General features: G+C 52.1%; 1 protein-coding gene across 3 annotated transcripts in view; it reads right to left on the reverse strand.

The window, feature by feature from the left end:
- Positions 1–20,736, reverse strand: part of TOX2 (TOX high mobility group box family member 2) — a 151,084-nt gene that overhangs the window by 83,174 nt on the left and 47,174 nt on the right. For all 3 annotated transcript variants that reach the window (XM_077168153.1, XM_077168158.1, XM_077168159.1), the window contains exon 2: positions 10,877–10,942. In XM_077168153.1, the coding sequence (XP_077024268.1) occupies positions 10,877–10,942 (66 nt within the window). The remainder of the gene's footprint in view (positions 1–10,876; positions 10,943–20,736) is intronic.

Genomic DNA, 20,736 nt, shown 5'->3' on the forward strand with positions numbered 1-20,736 from the left:
AAGCTCATTAGTAGTTCAGTCTGACATATACTCAGTTCTCTCCACATACATAGAATGTTTTTCTTTCCCACCTTGCATTTTATTCTCCAGCTGCAAAATGATATTAAATTTCATCAGATTTGAACAAAATCTATGGTCTTCAAACAGTTTCCTTTAAGGACCTCATATTTATTCAGAACTCATGAATCATGTTCCGATAACACAACCATAATTATTTTTAAAGTGTGATGTTTGTGGGTTTAATAGGAAATGCTCACAAAAGGCCTTTTCTCTTTGATTGTTTGTAATCTTAGCAGTAATCGCTTGTTACCTTCTCTGCACCGCAGCTGGCGAAATACAATTTCATTTTAATATGAATTGTGAGCTCTTCACCCAGGTTTTAATTAAAGCCATAAAAGCCGTGTCATCTGTGCCCTTCATAATGTACACAGACACGGAGGCCAGACTTACAAGACCCAGCATCTCAGGGTTCAATAACGGCAGGCAGGTCTCCTGCCCCCCAGGACACAGACTGGGGAGTTTTTTATTTTTCAAAAGCCTCCATCTCTCTCTGTGCTGCAGTTTCCTCATCTGTATAATGGGGGTAGGAGCAGAACCTTTTAGGGTTAAAGCATTATTATCGCTATTTGGGGCTGGGAAAAAACAAGAAACAATCTGCCCTCACGTCTGACACAAGGAAGCCGAGGCTTCGAGATCCCAACACAGTGAGGGCACCAGGGCAGGGCAGACTCCCCAGTCCAGAGTTCGGGCCCCTGTCCCCTGCAGGCTTGCTACACTGCCCCCTGCTGGATGGGGACTGCAACTTCCCAGCCACACAGGCTGCCCTGCAGCCTGCCCCGGCCCCCAGCACCTCAGGCCCCCAGTGCCCCAGCACCCCAAACCCCAGTGCCCCAGCACCCCCGTGCCCCAGCACCTCAGGCCCCCAGTGCCCCAGCACCCCAGGCCCCAGTATCCCAACAACTCAGTGTCCCAGCACCCCTCTTCCCAGTACCCCAGGACCCAGTGTCCCAGCACCCCAGGCCCCAGTGTCCCAGCATCCTTGGCCCCCAGCATCCCTGGCCCCCAGTGTCCCAGCACCCCAGGCCCCCAGCGTCCCAGGCCCCGGTGTCCCAGCACCTCTGGCCCCCAGTATCCCAGCACCCCAGGCCCCCAATGTCCCAGGCCCCCAGTGTCTCAGCACCCCAGAACCCCAGTGCCCCAGCACCCCAGGCCCCGGTGTCCCAGCACCTCTGGCCCCCAGTGTCCCAGCACCCCAGACCCCCAGTTACCCAGCACTCCAGGCCCCAGTGTCCCAGCATCCCTGGCCCCCAGCACCCCAGGCCCCCAGTTACCCAGCACCCCAGGCCCCCAGTGTCTCAGCACCCCAGCATCCCAGGCCCCCAGAGCCACAGGCCCCCAGGCTCCCACAGCCCAGGCCCTCAGAGCCCTAGGGCCCAACACCCCAGGTCCCAGGCCTGCAGACCCTGAGCCACCTCCTCCATGTCCCAAGCAGCTCCCTGTGCCGTGGCCTCCTGGTTCTATCATCCACCCACCCGAGGCCCGGAGCCGGGTCGACAAGATAAGGAAGACAGACCAGGTATCCCTGGGAATCCCTGAAGGCCAGTCACCACGCAAACGCCGTGAGGATGCTGGGAACCGAGAGGAAGAATCCATTAACTTAGTTCGTGGTGCCTGCTGTGTGCCAGGCATGGAGGGAGGGGCTGGGGGGGCCACTCTGCAGAGGGCGATCTCGGCCCTTATGATTATGCAAAGCTCCACTGCAGTGCCCATCGGGCTGGTACTTCTCAGGGGTGTGCAGGTGGGTGCTGCTGGGCGGCAGGTGGGCAGGGCCCATGCCGGCTACTGACACCCTCCGCGGTGCTCACACCAGGCAGCGCTCATATTCGGAGGGAACAGCACATGCCATGTTCCCTCAGCGTTCGGCTTTCACCTCAAGTAGGAGCCCCCCGAAACCCCACCTCCGTGCCGGCCCGTGTACAGGCACCAGAATGAGCACATAGGGTGTTAATGCACTGTATCTACAGTCCTCCCACATCCCCCAGGGAGCCCCTAAAGATGCCCTTAAATTTAAAAGAGGAGGAAATTGAGGCTCAGAAAAGTTGGCGAACTTGTCCTAGTCATCCAGCCATGAGGTGCCTGATCCCAAGAAAGTGTGCCGTAAGGGTTAATTATCACCAGCGCACAGCATTTGGGGTGGCACATTCTCCATCGCCCTTCTCCTCCCTTCCCAAACACATCTGGGCCCACAGGGGCTCCCACTCCAAGAGCCACAAAGAGCCCTAGTACCCCTCGCTTCTTAGGACCCACCTGCCACCTGCCCCCTCCCTCCACAGGAACCTGCCCCCCTGTCCCCTCCCCCACCTCATGGCTGGGCTGCCCCTCCCCCACGCCCCACCAACTTCAGGTCAGAAGGTGGACTGACATCCTCCCCGCTATGGCCACTGCCCCACCTAGACCCCTGCCCCCACCTAGACCCCAACCGCCCCCAGCCCCATCAGCACCCACTCTTCCACGCCTGCTCACGGCTCACCCTGCTGGCCCCCGCGAGCCCCAAGCCTCAGCTTTGGGTCCGCCTCCTGTCTACCCCGGCCCACCCCCCACCCCGGCCCCTGGCCCCCAGTCCAGTCCTCGCTCACCTCTGAGGAGCCGCCCCTCCCCCTGCCTCAGTTCCCGCTCCCTGGTGACAGCCAGGACCCTGTCAACACCCACGGCTGCTTCGCACGCATGCGCACACACACAGACACACACACAGACACAAACACACACACACACACACAGACACACACACATACCCTGTTGTGGCCGAGGCATCCTTACCGGGCAGCTCCTTCCCCAAGGCGCCCAAGACTGTCTGGGCCCGGGGCCACCGCTCTTCTCCCCTGCTCCTGCTCTCCAGTCTCTCTCGGCCAACAAGCTCGGGTGTCCTTCCAGGCACGCCCCCCACCTGTGGGCCCCGCGGCGCCTCCACCAGAGCCCACCCCCACGGCCCGCGACAGATCCCGCCACCTCCTCCCCGCCACCTCGGGCCTCTGCAGTCCTCACCCTCGGCAGGTGGCCCGGCCCCACCTGTCTGAGAAGACAGAAGCCTTCCGGGCAGGTGCCCTGAGCCTCAGCCTACCCACCCCCACGGCCAAGCCCCCCCTTTCCTCCCCCGCCCTCCTCCAGGCAAGGCCAGGGCCCCTCCTCTGGGCGGGGGCAGGTCCCACCTGCTCCCCCTTCTCGGAAAATTTACATCATCCCTCAACCCTTCCCTCTCCTGAACCTTCTCCTGGATGCCTTGCATCGCCGATTAAGCACACGAAAGACTCTCTTTTAAAAAGAATTCCCTTCCATGGAGTCCCAGGCCTCGCCCGGCCCAGCTGGACGCCTCACACAAGCTGTCCGCACTTACACGCCTCTCTCTCCTCCGCCCGCCCAGCAAACCTGGAAGACGTCCCCTATGCACCAAAACTGCTTTTATTTGAGGTCCAGGATGACCTCCCTTTTGCTAAAACTGCTGGACACACTTCAACTCACCTCAGCCAGCGCTTCAGAAGCATCTCAATTCACTGACATTTTCCTCTTTCTTGCTTAAGTTTTAGTTTACTTTTTGAAGTTAATATAAATTCCCATGTTAAAATCTCCAAATAAAAAAAAAGTATAGTGAAAAGTCTCTTTTCTATCCCTGTCCACCACCTGCCCAGTTTAAGTAATACACACACACACACACACACACACACACACGTGCACACAAACACAACGCTACTGCTGCCAGTTCACAAATGGACTTCCCGAGTTACTTTCATCAAATACACGAATTTAGAAAATATATTTTCTTATTTGTTCCCTTTTCTAGGTAAATGGTAACACTTGTCCTTGCTGTTTTACACCGACGTGCTTTCCATTAACCAATATACCTTAAAGAAGTTCTAGCTCACTTCCATTTCATTGTTCTTTTTCTAGAACCACACAACATTCATTTGATAGATGCACATTATTTATTTAACATTTGGGCTTCCAATCTTTTGTCATTACAAACAATACCAAAATGAATAATCTTGAATATGTCATTTCTTGTGTGTGCAAATCTATACATAGGCTATATCTCCAGAAGGGGAATTGCTGGGTTAAAGGATGGATGCATTTGCAATTTTGATAGATATTGCCAATTTGCAGGTTATAGGGCTTATACCAATTTATTCTCCCTCGGGGATGAAGTACCTAAAAGGGTGCTATCAAACCTCTGGATTTTTGCAGATGTGATCAGTGAAAACTAGTAGCTTTAATTTGTTTCTCTTATAAGTTATTCTAGCATCTTTTCATATATTTAAGGTCTATTTGTATTCCTTTTTCTGTAAACTATTGGTTCACATATCCTGCCTGTTTTTCTACTGGGGATTTTAATTGATCTGTAGGAACTTTCTATATATTAGGGAGATTAATTCTTCAACTATGTCATGAGTTGAAAATATTCTTACCCAATCTTTCATTTGTCTTTTGATTTTACTTTATGCTCTTTTTGGCCAAACAAAAGTATTTTTTAAATGTAGGATCAAATTTGTAAGTCTTTTCTCACAAATTTCTAAGGCTTTGAGTCATGCAAATGCCTTCCCCACTCCAAAGTTGTAAAGGATTTCTCACATATTTCTTCAGGTGCCTCTATAGCATTTATATCTTTGAGCTATTTAGAATTTTTCTTTGATGGGGAAGGAGCTGTGAATCCCCAACATCATTTTGCCATTTTGCCCCCAGACCTCCTTCCTCCTTCGTGAAACACTCTGCCTTGATTCTAAGATTCCACAGTCTGCTCCTACCTCTCGGACCCCTCCCTCTCAACCTATTTCATGGTCTCTACCTCTACTTTGCCTTCGGATATTGGAATTCAGCATTTAAGAATCACTGATCCTCTGCCCTTCTTACACATCTTCTCTCATGAATCTCATCCACTAACAAGATTTTAATACCAGGAATGAAGACTTCCAAATTTACTTTCCCCGTAAGCTCTGGACTCGTACAACCATCTACCTGCTTGGACATCTCCATCCGGATGCCCAACAGACATCTCCATTATCACACGCCCAAGTCAGGCCTCCCCTAATTCAGAAAGAGGTTCCCATCAGGCTGGAAAAGGGGCTTGTGGTAGCAACTTCAGAGTTATCCTTTATGCCTTCGTTTCCCTCTCTTCCTCAAACATCTTCCACAAGACCTACTGACTTAATCTCCAAAACACATCTCAGGTCCGTCCACTTCTTTCCGTCTCCTCTGCCTCTACCAGCCTACGACAACCTCATCCTTCACCTGGCCTGTTACCACACCCTTCCCGCTGGTCTCTCTCAAGCCACTCTTGCCATGAGAGTGTTTAAAAAGCTCAAAGCTACTCGTTGACCCAATCTCATTCTCAATCAGCAGCTCTCACTCACTCACAACACACATGGGGACACTTAAGTTCTTGAAATAATTCTTAGGAGAAAGTCGGGAATCTTTATCAGAAGTGGCACTTAAAGTCACCAAAGTGGAAAACTCTACCAATCAGCCAGGAAGACCCTAATGCGAAGGTGACATCTTTAGAGTCTCTGAAAGAACATAAAGGTGTCTGTTGGGTGAAAATGGCTGGGGGATTCCCACCAGAGGAAACAGTGTGCCAAGGCACAGTGTGTAAATGACCACAAGAGACAGCCAGAGACTTGTCTCGAGTGACCAAAGCCTTATTTATAGTAATAAAAACAATAAAAATAAGTAGTAGCTAGTTTTATCAAACACTGGTGCTTTAGATGCCATTGCAATTTAGGTTCCCTCATAGAACCTGGCGTGTGGATTCCTAGGAAAGCAACTTCCCCAGGGGAGCAGGACAGGGTAGGAGACAGAGCTGAGCAAAAATGGTGGAGACTGCTTCAGCCTGACCCATGGGGATCCCCAGAGCATGGAGTGTCCCAGGTTGGTCCCACCTTGAGGTGAAGAGACTGGTGGCCTTTGGTGCTCCCCCCACCCCCAACCCCTCAGCCCCTGTCACAGTTCTCATGTCTCTGGGGCCAGTTTTGCAGAGAAGGAAGGGGCAGCTGTGTCGGCTCCAACACTGCCAGCACCTGGATGGGGGCGACCCAGAGCACAGAGATCGGGGAGAGGCACCATCAGTGGCCTCCACCCAGCCTCCCTGACTTCTTAGAACACCTTGGGAGGCAGGTGTCACCCCTCTCATCCGATGGGAAGCTGAAACAACTTGCACAAGGGCACCCGGGTGTGAAGTGCAAAAGCTCTTTTGAATCCAGGCCTGCTGACGCCCGAGCCCAGTTTCCTTCCTCTCCACCTTCACCCTCGAAGAACACTCTACCGGGGGCACAGAACCAGGAGACACCAATCCCTGTAATGTCTGGACGGGGTCTGCTCTCACCAAGGGGAAGGTCCAACTCCCATGAGGTTCTCCACCGCTGGGGGCTGCTGGGGGGCCATAGCCCTGTCAACGAATTACATTTAATTCTCAGGCCACCCAGGCAAGTCTGCTACTAGAGAAACACAAGGTCCAGAGAGGAGGGGAAAAACGGTAATACGTGAAAGTGAAGGGAACAATGCAGGAATTTTGTGGAGACTTGGAAAAGCCAAACAATGGAGCCTGCATCTGCAAAAGAAACTTCAAGCTCATAAGAGCTGGCTTGAAGGAACTTGGTCAGCATAATAGGTATCTCGTGGGAGCCTCTGTCTCAGCCCCAGTTTCTAAATAGAGAAGATAGTGTTTCAGAAGAAGAGTTACATTAAAGGGCAGGGTTTCCACATGATAAAGTTGGACATTCTGGAAGGAAACGGCTCTCAACTCATATCCAGGGCCTTGACACACAGGGGCCTCTTGCAGTTTGCTGAAATGGAATACAGTATACCAGAAATGGATTGGCTTTTACAAAGGGGGTTTATTAGGTTACAAATTTACAGTTCAAAGGCCATGAAAATGTCCAAATTAAGGCACCCACAAGAGGATACCTTCACTCAAGAAAGGCTGCTTGTGTCCAGGGTTTCTCTGTCACATGGAAAGGCACACGGCCACATCTGCTGGCCCTTTGCTCCGGGATTTTGTTGCTTTCAGCTCCTGGTTCCAGCGGCCTCCTCTCTGAGCTTCTGTCTGTCTCCAAGCATCTGAACTCTCAGCTTTCTGTGTCAGCTCTTTTAAAAGACTCCAGTATGCTGATTAAGCCCACCTTGAATGGGCGGGTCACATTTCCATGGAAGCAACCTAATCAAAAGGTCCCACCCACAACAGACCTGCACCCACAACACTGGATTAGAGGAGCATGGCTTTTCTGGGGCACATAACAGTTTCAAACCAGCACAGGGCCCAGTAAATATTTGCCGGATGGGTGACCCTTGTATTTAACTCCATTTATAGTTTTTGTGCCAATTCAAAAATGTTTCTCCTCTGCATCTTCCGTGGACCATGTGGCCTTTACTTGCCCCCATGGTTGTGTCAATCTATTAGGGACCAAGAAAAGAGAATCTCTGCCACTGATGAGAGAACACACCATGAGAGGATGTTCATGTGTATGTGTGCCTTCACGCAAGCACTCCAGAAAACAAACCTGGAAAGAAATACCTAAAACTGCTGCCATTACAGTGACGTCCCACTGAGCTACAAGGAGCTTAGGTCCTGGAAGAGTCCAAGCCAAATCTGCAGCAAAATCAGCACAAACCACGTCCCCCATGTTTCCCACATGTGACACTTTGTAAAAAGACCACAAAACTGTCAGTCCTCCCAATGTGGGTGGTATTTACTTTTGTGACTTGCTTTAGCCACAAAAAGTGTCAGAAGGAGTCATGTGTCAGTTCCAAGCCGAGGCCTCAAGAGACCCTGCAACTCCTGCTCTTGCTGCTTTGGGAACCCTTCTCCTACCATGTGAGCAAACTAGCCTGCTGGAGAAAGAGACCATGTGGAGCAGAAGCGAGCAACCTAACTGTATCCTCCCTCCCCCCATATCATCTGACCTATGGCTGACCTGGCAGCTGACAGCTGTCACTTCAAATGATCCTAGCCAAGATCAGAAGGGCCAAATCACCAGCCTGGAATCATAAACTAGGCAAATGGTTGTTGTTTCAAACTACTAAGTATTGGAGGGGGTGTCATTTGTTATGCAGCAAAAGCTAACTGATACACTACAAGAAGTTTAGATTGCAGATGCTAAATCTACTCACATCAAGGTTGGTTCATGCTACCAGACAAACTTGGTTAATCTCAGAGAATACCGAATGTCTTTTTTCATAAAGTCTAAAGTTGCAGACACCCTCTGGATGACAATCCAAGAGACTCAGAAGGGCTCTTGGGAAGTCCAACCACCTCATTGCAAACTGCTGGTGAAACAAAAGCCCATTGAGGAGAAGGGGCCACATTCATTCATTACCCAAAAATTTCCTGAGTGCCTCCTATGTGCCAGGCACAACAATAAACAAGAGAGACCAGATCCTGACCTCATGCAGGTGACAGTCTAATGTGGAAATCAGGCATTAATCAAGTGAACACACAAATAAGTAGACAGCTACACACAGTGACAAATGCCAGCCTAAAAGGGCATGAAAGAGAATCAAGGGAAAGGATCTAATTTGGATTTTGTGAGAAAGTGACATTTAGGCTGAGGCACATTGCTGGCAGCCTCGGGTTGGGAACAGGGCTCTCCACAGACAGTGGAGCTCTGTGGAGAACCCAGCTAAGCAGTGGCACCATCCCTGGCCGAGGCACCTTGGCTGGGCCAGTGAGTATCCCTGAACCTCAGTTGTCTCATCTATAAAATGGAAATAATGACAATGTCTACTACTTCTCAAGCCTGCTGCGAACATCGGCTGAAACAATCACCGAGAAAAAGGCTTTGCAAACTGTGGTGCATACAGTTCCAGTCGTTGCTGTTAAAGGCTTGAGAGACACGTGCTGGCTCTGGGTCTCTCTCCAAAGAACTGTACTGCCCCTGCCCAAGCCCAGGGTAGGTTCAGAGCCCCACTGAGTCGCACCTCCCCTTCGGGATGCCAACACCCTCCATCAGGGTCTGAGCCAGAACTGCCTCCACTGGAGTCCAATTCTGGAAGCCGGGGCTCCGGATGTTAACAAAACACAATTCAAATATTGTGAAAGGGGCTCAGAAGAGATGTCCAGGGGTAAGCCCTGCTCTTTTGAGACAACCACGTTTCTAAGCCGATTATGAAAAGTTAAATGACCTCACTGGGCTTTTCCAAAATAATCACTCCCAGGACCTGGAGCCCTGCCAAGGTTGGGATGTGCGGATGCACTGTAATGTCAGCCGGGCCGCATTCGCGTGGGGCGTGGTGCTCATCCGGGACGGCCGAGGGGGGGCTGGCACGGAACCCCCAGTGCAGAGCACTGGCAGGGGGACAGAAGGCAGGGGAGGGGCTGCGGTGCCCTGCAGCAGAGCTGTTATACCCCACAGGGACAGTTGAATCTCTCTTCATGGGCAGTGCTCCCTCATCTATGCCCTGCACAGGACCTGTCACATAGTAGGGCTATAAGTGTGTGTAAAGGGATAGGCTGCTTTTTCCCTAGCTGGGGAATGTGGGTCCAGCCTAAGGCTGAGGGGCCACCCAACTTGGAATTCCAAGCCACCATGACAGAGACAGAGGGTGGAGGCCAGCTCCAGGGTCAGGCTTGTCCTTCAACTCTCCAAGTTTCTCAGCAGCTATGGAACTCCCTGGCCCTCCAGCTGGCATCCTGAGTGGCTGCTACCCTGCAAGCACCACTGCCTTAGGGCACTGTCCTCCAGATGCCCTGCACAGGGGACACATGAGCAACCACCTCCTCTGCAGGTGCCGAGGGCTGTCTTGCTTTGAGGATTCTCCTTGCCTCGCACCTGTGCAACAGCCTGCAGTGACCTGCCCACAGGGCAGCAGTACCCACGCCTGCAATTCAAACCCCTCCTCCAGGATGACACCCACTGCAGTGAGGACACACTGGGACACACAGCCTGCACCAGCCACCAACCCCCTCAGGTCCCCCGGGTGCAGTGAGGAGCTCCCTGCCTTCCGCCCGAGTCTCAGCTTTCAGTGAGGACCCTCCCCAGCACCCCAGCCTGAGTGAGGACCCTCCCAGCACCCCAGCCTGAGTGAGGTCCCTCCCAGCACCCCAGCCTGAGTGAGGACCCTCCCCAGCACCCCGGTCTGTAGTGACGACCCTCCCCAGCACCCTGGCCTGCAGTGAGGACCCTCCCCAGCACCCCAGTCTGTAGTGACGACCCTTCCCAGCACCCCAGCCTGCAGTGAGGATCCTCCCCAGCACCCCAGCCTGAGTGAGGACCCTCCCTGGCATCAGAGCCTGTAGTGAGAATGTCCCCAGCTAAGGGAAACCTCAGTTTTGGGAGACCAGGCCCCCATTGGAGAAGCTGATTCCAGCTGGCACCTGGGCCCAGGAGCCCTGTGACTCCCAGACGGCTGGGCCGGACCTGGGGACAGCCTTGCTCGGGGGATAACTCAACACGTGCAGTCACGGGGACTCACAGGAAGCCCTGCTCTCCTCCTCCTGTGCCACGGCCACAGTCCACCCAGAAGCAGGGCAACATGACTCTGCTGTGAGTCCCCAGGGGTGCTGGGTGATGGGAGCGGTGCCTGGGAGCACATGACGCCTCTACTCATCACTCTGAAAATTTCCCCTCTGAGTTTTCTCTGGACAACGCATTTCTCATTTAATCAAGTTTTAAATACCTTCCATTTTAAGTCAACAGTAGACAGGTAGTTGGTTTATGAAAACCAGTATAGTCCCAGTTTGTCCCTTTTAAAGGAAACCAACTGACATTCTCGATCATCTGAGTGGGCAGCAAGCTGAACCCATGAACACACTCTCTGTGCCTCTCCCACCGCCACCCTGGGAGCAGCTCAGCTCCAGCCCAAGGCTGGACCCTCGCAGGGAGGTTGCAGCACCCACCTGGCTGGTTGACAGGAGTTCTGGGTTTCCGTCACTCATCCCCACGTAGGCGCTGTCACCATCAAACTGGAACAGAAATAGAGAGAGAGAGAGAAGAGAGAGAGAAGGGACTCTGAGTTACATGCTCCCAGCAAGGCAGGAGAGCAGCCGGAGGAGGTCAGGGGATGGTCCAGGGGCTGGGAGGCCCAGGCCTGCGTGCACTGGGGCAGGGACTGTGGGGCCTGGAGAAGCAAAGCTGGAGCCTAGGGCACCTAAGGACCCTTCGAGGGTAGCCGGAAGAGCTCCTGTTCTGTGGCTCAGGCCAGCACCATTAGGCATCCTTAGGACAGACCGAGTCTGGAAGCCTTTCTGCTCTTTACACCTCTCCACAGACACAACGGTCTGCCTCATCACACAATGAGCTTCCTGTCCTTGGAAGTCTGCAAACACCCAAACACCTCACTTGGCCAAAATGCAATTCGACTATCAGCCAGGGCTGCACTCCCGTGGGCTGGGGGAGGCTGAGCCCTCCGGAGCCTTGGGGTCACGACGGCCTGCCCAGACCTGCCCTCCAGGAGGTTTCCCGTCCTACACAGCTTTGCCCCATCACTGACCCCATCCCAGACCCTCAGCCCACCTCTTGCCCCGGGCAGCAAGGACTGGAGTAGAAACCATTTACGGGGACCACAATCCTGTCTTCCATGAAGCCGCCAAGTCCAATCTAGGGAGGTTTCCCTGCAACAGGGAACAGGTGTGGTGGGAGATGTGCACATTCACCGGACGTGTGACACTGAGCTGGCATCTGAATGTCTGAGGTGCCCCGTCTGCCCACAGGGGACAGTCACGGCGGTTCCCTCTGCACAGGACGTTACACCCAAACACGGAGAACACCTGGTTAGTCCATCTGGCTCCCTTTCCCTGCGTCAGGTTCTCGGATAAGGCTCCCTAGAAGCAGAGCCTGAGACAGGGACTCAGATGCTTCTGGGATCCTTGAGGGAATACCCTGTAAGGGAGGGAGGGAAGCAGGAGGGGGCAGAGGCAGGAGCCGAGGGAGGTGTGGGCTCAGCTGAGACCAGCAGCAACCTGCTTCCAGGGGGGCCCTGGCATGAAGCAGGGGCCGGCCTTCCGGAGCCCCGTTTAAGGTGGTCATTAGTTGGGAGCTGCCCCCAGGGGACGGGGGGCCCTCCACGTGGTCAGGAGCGATTCTCCAGAGGAGGGGCAGCTAGGAGCCAGCCCTCATGGTCAGTGGGAGATAAAGGGGCACTGGGTGGTAGAGGGGTCTGGGAAGGCACAAATGGCAGCTGGCATTATTTTTTAAGTGAACAATTATTCTTTTGATTAGACAATATATTCACATGTTTCAAAACCCCTGAGGTACGAAAAACAACACACTGCACGTCTCCTTCCTGCCCACCTCCCGGCCGTCCATCTCCACTCCCCAGAGGCAACCACCGGGTCTCCCAATTTCTTTTCTTTCTTTTCGGCAATAGTCTACATATATGCATTTTACAGTCATTTCTTTGAACACAAATGACAGCATACTATGCAACCGTTCTGCACCTGCATTATTTTTCTCTTAGCAACATCTCATGAACAGTGCTTTACATCAGAGCACAGCTCTTTTTTCCGGTAGCTAGTACTCCACAGTCGGAGGGAACATAGAGATTTAACTCCTATCAGCGGGCAATTGGGTTGTTTCTAGTCGTTTGCTATTCAAACGTTGCTCCGGTGAATATTTTTATACATCCGTCTTTCAGCACAGATGTGAGGAGGAAGAACTGGTGGGAGTATTCTAGCTGCCTCCCACTGGAAGTGCTTTTGCGGTTCTGACGGACATCACCAAGCTGCTCTCCAGGGAGGTGGCTGGACCCTCACTCCCACCGCCAGCCTGGGACTCGGGCACGCAGACCCTCACACAGAGGCTCCAGGCCAGCCCCACCCCGACCCCTGTGGGCTCTGAGAGCCCCCAACACCCCAATTCCCAACTCCCTTATCCTGCTCTGCCTCTTTGTTCCCTTTTACCTTCTAAACCTCTTTTTAATGCATTTGCCATGTTCTTGGGTTAATTTAGTTGTCATCTCCATTATTTCTAGTTGGGCTCCCCCTACTAAAACGCAGCCCCTTGAAGTCAGGGATCATAATCTCTTCACACACTGATGCCTCCCAGGCCCCTAGAATCGTGCCTGGTACTTAAGAATTGCTTGTTGAACGACTCAATGAAGCAACTGCTATACTATTCCCACCGTCTCCTACCAGTCCTGCCTCCCCATCATGGTGGTGGACTGGTGGTTACACACAAGTGTTCCCAGCACAGGGACGGGCACAAAGTCCTTTGGGGGCTGCTGAACCCTCAGGCCGAGAGGCTGGGCACCTGATCCCGAATGCCAGGCTCTGCCCACACACTGTACCTAGAGCCCACGCTTCGAGGCCCTGCTGAGAGAGCACCTCCTCCAGGAAGCCTGCTGTGCTCACCTCCTCTGCAGTCCCTTTTACAACCCAGACTGTCCTCGCATCTGTCTTCTGCACCAAAGGCTGAAACCACATCCTGGTCTTTTCCAAATGCCCCAGCACCTGGCAAGGCTGACATCAGGAGCGGGACTGTGAATTGGGTAGAGCAGGACAGCTTTTGACAAAAGCTCCCGGGTACTATTTGACTTGTCACCATGGCCAAAAATTACTTTGATGAAAGTAGAATGCTTTTTTAAAAACTACGTATAATTTTTAAGTACATTCAAAAAGGAAGACTATTTGGAAATGGAGGGAGAATAAGCTTAATCAGGTACTTAAAACATTCTATAAAGCAAATTATATAGGAATCGAACAGTATGGTGTAGGTTGAAAATAGAGGATTATCTATCAAAGAATAGAGGGGAGAGGGATTCAAAAATCCTTGGTAATTGCTGCCACTTAAGAAATGTTGGCTAGAATGGAGCCAGCATGAAGGCAGGGGCCACTGTCCACCTTGCCCCTGTCACACACAGCAAGCACTCATACATATTTGGTGAATGAATATGACCGTCCCTGGCACTGAGTGAAATGCTTTACATCAAATACCCCATTTCCTCCTCGCAGCAACCCAGGGAAGCAGGTATTATTTCCCTGTTTAAAACCAAGAAAACTGGAAAACTGCTTAGGAGAAGCAGTCGCCTTAGATCACACAGCTCGGGAGAGGTGACATGGGGACTGGGCTGGGCTTCTCAGTGGTTTGTGAGTTTCTTCTGTGCATTCTCTGCCCTGACAGCAAGAACCAAGGTTTTTCTGCACCCCACTACCCAGCCAACAACCAGCCCAGGGCCTGGCACATAGCAGGTGTTCAGTAAATACTTGTGGTGACTCAGAGAAAGGAGGAACCCCCTCCAAGAGCAGTGTGGGGTGGCACTGGAGACATGACGAGAGGAGGCCCTAGGTTTTGACATGTGCGAGCTGGGGGTGAGCGAATGGGGCTGGGTAATGGGTCTCCATGAGGTCACCCAGATCTGCCTTGAGTGGGTTTATCCATTTTCTTATTTGTTCACCCACCATCTAAGAAAGCCCTGCCACATGCAGAGTGGGGCCTGCATCCTGCTTTCAGGGAGGCCTTGGGAAGGTGACAGAGGCTGCCCAGGCAAGGGCGGTGAGAACCTCCTCTGGCTGTCCCTCTGTCTGTCCCTCTTACTCCTCAGAGCTGTCAGCCCCAGTTCTACCACCCCTGGAGAGTGCCCTGGGGAGGGGGCACTCTAGCCTGGGACCTGGGTGCCAAGCAGCCGTGACAGGGGGACCTGTTCTCCAGGACTCCACCACGTCAGAGCCCATGAAGGCAGAAGGAAGGAAGGAGGGGACGGGGGATGGGGGTCTGGGCTTCCCCTGGTGAAGCCTGAGGCACTAAGGCCTGGACCTCAGCACGGGCCCCCCACCCTGTCTCCCCTCTCGTGGGCCCTTCCTGAGGGACGAACTTGCAAACCCAGGACACAGGTCACCGGCCAGCCTCCACCCTCCGACAGAGGCACGGCCACACCTCCGTGTGTGCACAGGCAAGGCTGCAAACACAGACACACCCACACTTACCACATCGTGGGTGCAGAGTGCATATGTGAACACATCACACTGAGCAAGTGCAATCACAAGTACACACCGGAATCGCGAACCACTGAGAGCCCACGTGATGCACCACACAGCAGCTGAGGCAGCCTTGGATCACGCGTGTACCCTCTCCGTGGGCAACACAAACCAGCAGCACAAGAATGAGTGTGCACAGAGTCACAAACCCTTCACGAGGCTGGGCACACCACCCGCAGGCACACACACAGGGAAGGAGTGAACAGCCAGCTCTGAGGCACCTGCACCTCTATAAATAGAGCTCACGTAAATGTGAGCACACTTACAGCCTGTGCATGTGGAGACACACAAAGCAAGGGGACGCACGGACTTAAATTCTGTGCACATTTTATGATTTATCAGTCCCTCAATAGAAAATCTTTTTTTCATACCATATAACCTCCTTATGCTTTAACATGCGAAAAAACATGTTAGGGGAAACAACGGCCGAAGAATTTCCAGGAGACCATCCCCTTACCACTGACTGGAATAGATTAATTTTCCCCATTTCATATTCTAATTATAATTCCTTTGCCCATCGCCATCTTCAGTTCTCATTACAGCTGGAAGATTGTTCTGCAAAAGCCAGGCCTTCCTCTTCTCTTCCCAAGAGTTTTGTCATGGAAATGAGTTTTGGAATCTGAAAGAACCCACATTTTTGCAAATATCGAATGTGTGGGAATAACCCTTTCCTGACGGTCACCGGGGACCACGCTCACAGAGGCTTCTCGAGGGGCTGCCTCTCCTCGCTCCGGGTGGTCCCCCCTGGGAGAGGGGCTCCTGGGCCCCCACCCCAACAAGCCTCCCGAAACCTCAGCACACCATGTTCCCACCCAAGAATTATTATTATTTTAATCTTTAAGGAAACTTGGCAAATAAGCAGCCATGCTGAGAGGTGAGGAGCCTCATCTTAGGGGCTCAGACGTGCCACCTTTGGCAAGGTCCTTAACTGCTCTGAGCCTCGGCTTCCGAATTCTTCTGTCTCAGAAAGTCACTGATACATAAGCTCAGATTAAATATTTGTGGGAGGGACATCTGTGGCAAGTGGGTAAATGAACAGGAGGAGGACGGGAGCAAGCGAAGGGGAGTTGGATGGATGGATGGATAGGTGGATGGAATAGGGCAATACTGTCTCACAGAAATGCACTATGGCCAAAGCAAGCCACACATGTAATTTAAAATGTTCTAATATCCACAGTTTCAAAAGTAAAAATATACAAGTGAAATTAATTTTTTTTTTTACATTGTGAAAGCTATATCATTATTCAAGCATCATCAAGAAACATGGCTACTGGAACACAGATCTACATTTTCAGGCAGCTCCCTCCAGCCTCTCCATTACATCTTGAATAACAAGGTGATATCTACTTAATCCATAAGAATAACCTCCAGGATAACCTCTCCACTCTGTTTGGAATCTCTCAGCCTTTGACACTATTTTGTCTCATTTCACTCTTCCTCCTTTTGGTTGAGAAGGTTTTCTCAATCCCTTGATGCTAAGTCTCAGCCCATTCTAGGGTTTTTCTCAATCCCTTGATGCTGAGTCTCAGCTCATTCCAGGATTTCTGTCCCACGTTGCCAGGAAGGTTCACACCCCTGGGAGTCATGTCCCACGTAGACAGGGGGAGGGCAGTGAGTTTGCTTGTTGTGTTGGCTGGAGAGAGAGGCCACATCTGAGCAACAAAAGAGGCTCTCTTGGGGGTGACTCTTAGGCCTAAATTTTAAGTAGACTTGACCAATCCTTTGTGGGATTAAGTTTCATGTGAACAAACCCCAAGACTGGGGGCTTAGCCTATAGCTTTGGTTGTCCACACTGCTTGTGAGAATATCAAAAATTCAACTTGGGGAAGTTGAATAAGTGAAATTAATTTTAATGACATATTGTATTTAATATATTCAGAATATTATGATTTCAACATATATTTAATATAAAAATTATTAATGAGAATAATTTTGGTACTAATTGTTTGTACCAAGTCTTTGAAATTCAGTATGTCTTTTACTTTTTAGGCCATCTCAACTCAGACTCGCTGCATTTCAAGGGCTCAGGAGTCACCCGTGGCTGGTCTCGGCCGCACTGGACAGAGCAGGAAATCAGGATGGCCAAGAAGAGTGGATGGGGCGGGGGGGATGAGTGGTTTGGGGAATGATCGGGACAGAGGGGTCAGGGGACGGAGGAACATGACTGGGCTGGCTGGACAGGAGAGGGGGCAGGAAGGCGGGGGACAGAGATGACGGATGGACGGGCAGGGGTGCGGGCGGGGTGGGTGAACTGGAGGGAGGGGAAGAGAGGGACGGGTGGATGGGAGGGGGTGGCTGGGGACCACCGACACACGGATGGAAGGGATGCGCCACCCCTCTCGGATGGGTGGGACGTCTGGGGAGATGGTAGAGGTGGGTGGAATGGGTGGGTGGGTGGATAAGGGGTTCTGGTATTTTCTCCTCACTCTACTCGCCTTCTCCCTGGACAATGTCACGTCCCTTCAGGGTTACCTGTTACTGAATCTCAAATCCTCAATTTCAGCCAAGTGACCTGCAGACTCTGAGGTAAACTCCCCCGGACAGGTCTCCCACTTGGCCCACGAGCGTCTCAGATTTGGCGCAGTCACCCACCAGGGGACTCAGGACATGCTGACAGACTCGCTCCTCCTCCAGCGTCCCTATCACGGGGGTTTCCCGGCCACACTGTTGCCCAGTCGCTTCCCCTGGGGTAACTGCGCCCCCTTCTCTCCCATAGACCCGTCCAATCACCCACAAAAACTTTCTGCTCCACCTCCCACTAATCCATCTTCCACTCTGGCTGTCACCAGAGACCTTTTAGCCAACCTAACAGCAACCTGGGGGTGAAACGACCCCCACCTGAGTGAGTCACCTGAAGGAGAAAGGTGGTGCCCACCGGCCCACGCCAGCGCACTCTCTCCTGCCAGGCTCGGCCCTGGAGAGGAGGGAGGGGAGGGGAAGGAGCCCGAACCAGGAAGGGGGAGGGCGAGGAAGGAAGCTAATCTACAAAAGCAAAGGACCCCTCATTGATTTTCATCTTTCCTTTCTTGCAAGAGGGTTCGCATGTCTTCTCACGTGTATATTCAATACACTTTCTATGCGCTTACTCCTGAAAAAGAAGAATCTACAGTGACTCCCCGTCACCTGAGCCCTGCATCTAGGACCTTCCGTGACAACCAGCCCAGAGCCTCAGGGCTGCAGGGACCTCAGGGCCCTTGCCTTCGCACACAGTGTCCCATCATCAACCCGGACCCCTGCCAGTCCTTCTCTAGCCACTGAAATCCAACCCTTCCTAGGTCTAAGTTATTTTTTCTTGCTAAGCGCTCCAACTTGAACAATCTTGCTTACTTTTTTTTTGTATGCTATATGCCCAGGGTCACATTTTGTTCTTTTTCCACGTGAGCATCCCATTATTGCAGCACCGTTTGTTGAATTTTTGTTTTTCCTTTGTTTGTTTTTGGGAAATACATGGACCAGGAATCGAACCCAGGTCTGCTGCATGGCAGGCGAGAATTCTACCACCGAACTACCCTTGTATCCCCTATTGTTTATTGGCCCAACCTTTAAACCTCCATGCAAAAGTAGCTTTGGACTTTCCTCCGTGTCAATGTGCAGTGCATTGTATTAGCTAGCAGGACTGATTCGCGGATTACTTACTCACTGTATGTTACCTTGGACTTAACCTCTCTGCCTCAGTTTTCTCATCTATAAAATGGTAAGAATGGCAGTTACCATCCCTACCTCATTAGGTTCTTGATAGGATTAAATGAGTTTCTATTTGTAACTTAATATTTAATACCGTTAGCTATTTCCAATAGGCACCTGATAAATGTTATCTATTACTGAAATTATATGCTAAAATCTTATCCCCAATCAGCCCCAATTTCTCAGTCCGGCAGACCATCTTGTCTGTTATGTCACTGAAAAATGGAGACCATCAGCTGCCCCCTCAGCTTTCTACCCTTCCCCCAATTATTTATCACATCCACCTCGACTTCCTTTACTTTAGTCTGAAAAGATGAAACGTCCCCCGCCCGCTCAAGGTCAGCCCCTTCACCTTGACCCTGCTCATCCCCACTCTCTGCCCTGAGTCTAAGACCTAATTCAAACGTTAAGAAGCAAATTGAAACCACAGTCACATAAAAAATAAATAAACCTCAGCCAGCATGTACTGGGCACCTACTATGTGCCATGTAACATACCCCAATGATGGGGGTTATAATACATGGAGCATGTCGCCGCCCCTGGGAGCTCACAGACAAGAACAGATCATCAGAACGCACTGGGGTGTGGTAAAACTGAGAGATCTGGTCATTAGAGGGGGCAGCACCTGTTGCACTTTGAACAGTACTTGCTGAGGGCTGACTAGGTGCCAGGCTCTGCACTCAGTGTCAGGCACGCCACAGTGCCAGGCATGCCCTGCCCTCAGGAGCCCCCGAGCCTGGCAGTGGTAGGAGAGAGAAAAAAGTTCCTTTTCTACAAATCCAAGCACAGGACATGACAGGCCAATTTCTTTGGCCATAGAGCCAAGCCACAGTCAGGTCGCCACAAGTCCAGTTTAAAGCCAGTCCCAAATGGTGAGTGACAGTTTCAAACCAGAACTGGCCTCTGCGAAGCCTTCAGTAACGGCGTTGCTCTAACAGCCGCCCGTGCAGGGTCAGTGCAGAGGCCGCCCCTGAACCTCCCGCTGCCGAAAGGGCCTCCATCCCGAGCGCCGTGCTCCCCCAACCCTACAGGAGACGAGACTGGCTTGATCTGGAGACACCAGCCTTACAACAGTAAACTTCGTTTCCTGACCCAATACTGAGAGGTGGCCTCTTCCGTGACACCTGTGGCAAGGGCCAGGAAAAGCGCAGGGTTAACCAGGTATGACCCCTTAAAAAGGTGATGTAAGGTGTACAGGAGATGGCCAGGCAAAGGGCAGAGGAAGAAATGACACCTGCGGCTGCTGTGAGCGTGGGCCGGTCAGCACCTACTGGATACTAGCCTTCGTCCCAGAGCTGTGCCTGGTCATCTCATTGGAACCCCCCCAGTCACCTCCTAAGGCTGCCATGACTAGCTGCACTGTAGAGATAAACAAAGTGAGCTCAGAGAGGTTAAGGAGCTTGCCCAAAGCCACCCAGCCATTTCTGAACCTGGCCCTGACCCCTGACACCAAAGCAGCAGCTGTTCTGTGGAAGCTGCTGCTCCTCCCCTCTGCAAAGAGGCCCTGATCAAAGGCCAAGGACGCACAGCCCTGAGCCGGGTCCCAGACACCAAGAGACGTACCTCGTTCAAGATTAAAGAGGAAACAATCTACTCAGGGCGCACTGCTCCTGCCTGCCCCAAGTCAGGCCGTGCAAATTCAGTGCAGATAAGATGTGCTTCTAAGGGCAGAGGCCGCGAATGTGGCAGTCGCACCCTGGGTTCCTCCGAGAGTGCAGTTTCATGTGGAAAGTCTCATAGGGTGATAAACATCAGGACGCGGAGGGTGCTAGGGGGAGGGGAGCCAAGAGGCAGTGCACTGATGAGGGGCGGCAGGGGGGCTGCGGCAGGACCCCGCCTGGGAGGGCTCAGGCTGCCACTCTGGGAGGCCCCACAGCTCAGCAGGCATGAGCCTGGCCCCAGTCTAGGCTGTTGGGATTTGACTCCAGGTTTACTGCTTTCAAGGCATGTGATTTTTAACCTCAGTTTTCTCATCTGGAGCATGGGTATAATTGTTATTTGGATAAATAAACTAACATACTTGAAGTGCTAAGGTGATGAAGAAAGCACCCAATAATTGCTAGCTATTACTTATCACATAAACCTCACAAATAACCTCATAA

The sequence above is a fragment of the Tamandua tetradactyla genome, chromosome 1, assembly GCF_023851605.1.
Source record: "Tamandua tetradactyla isolate mTamTet1 chromosome 1, mTamTet1.pri, whole genome shotgun sequence".
Classification (NCBI taxonomy): domain Eukaryota; kingdom Metazoa; phylum Chordata; class Mammalia; order Pilosa; family Myrmecophagidae; genus Tamandua; species Tamandua tetradactyla.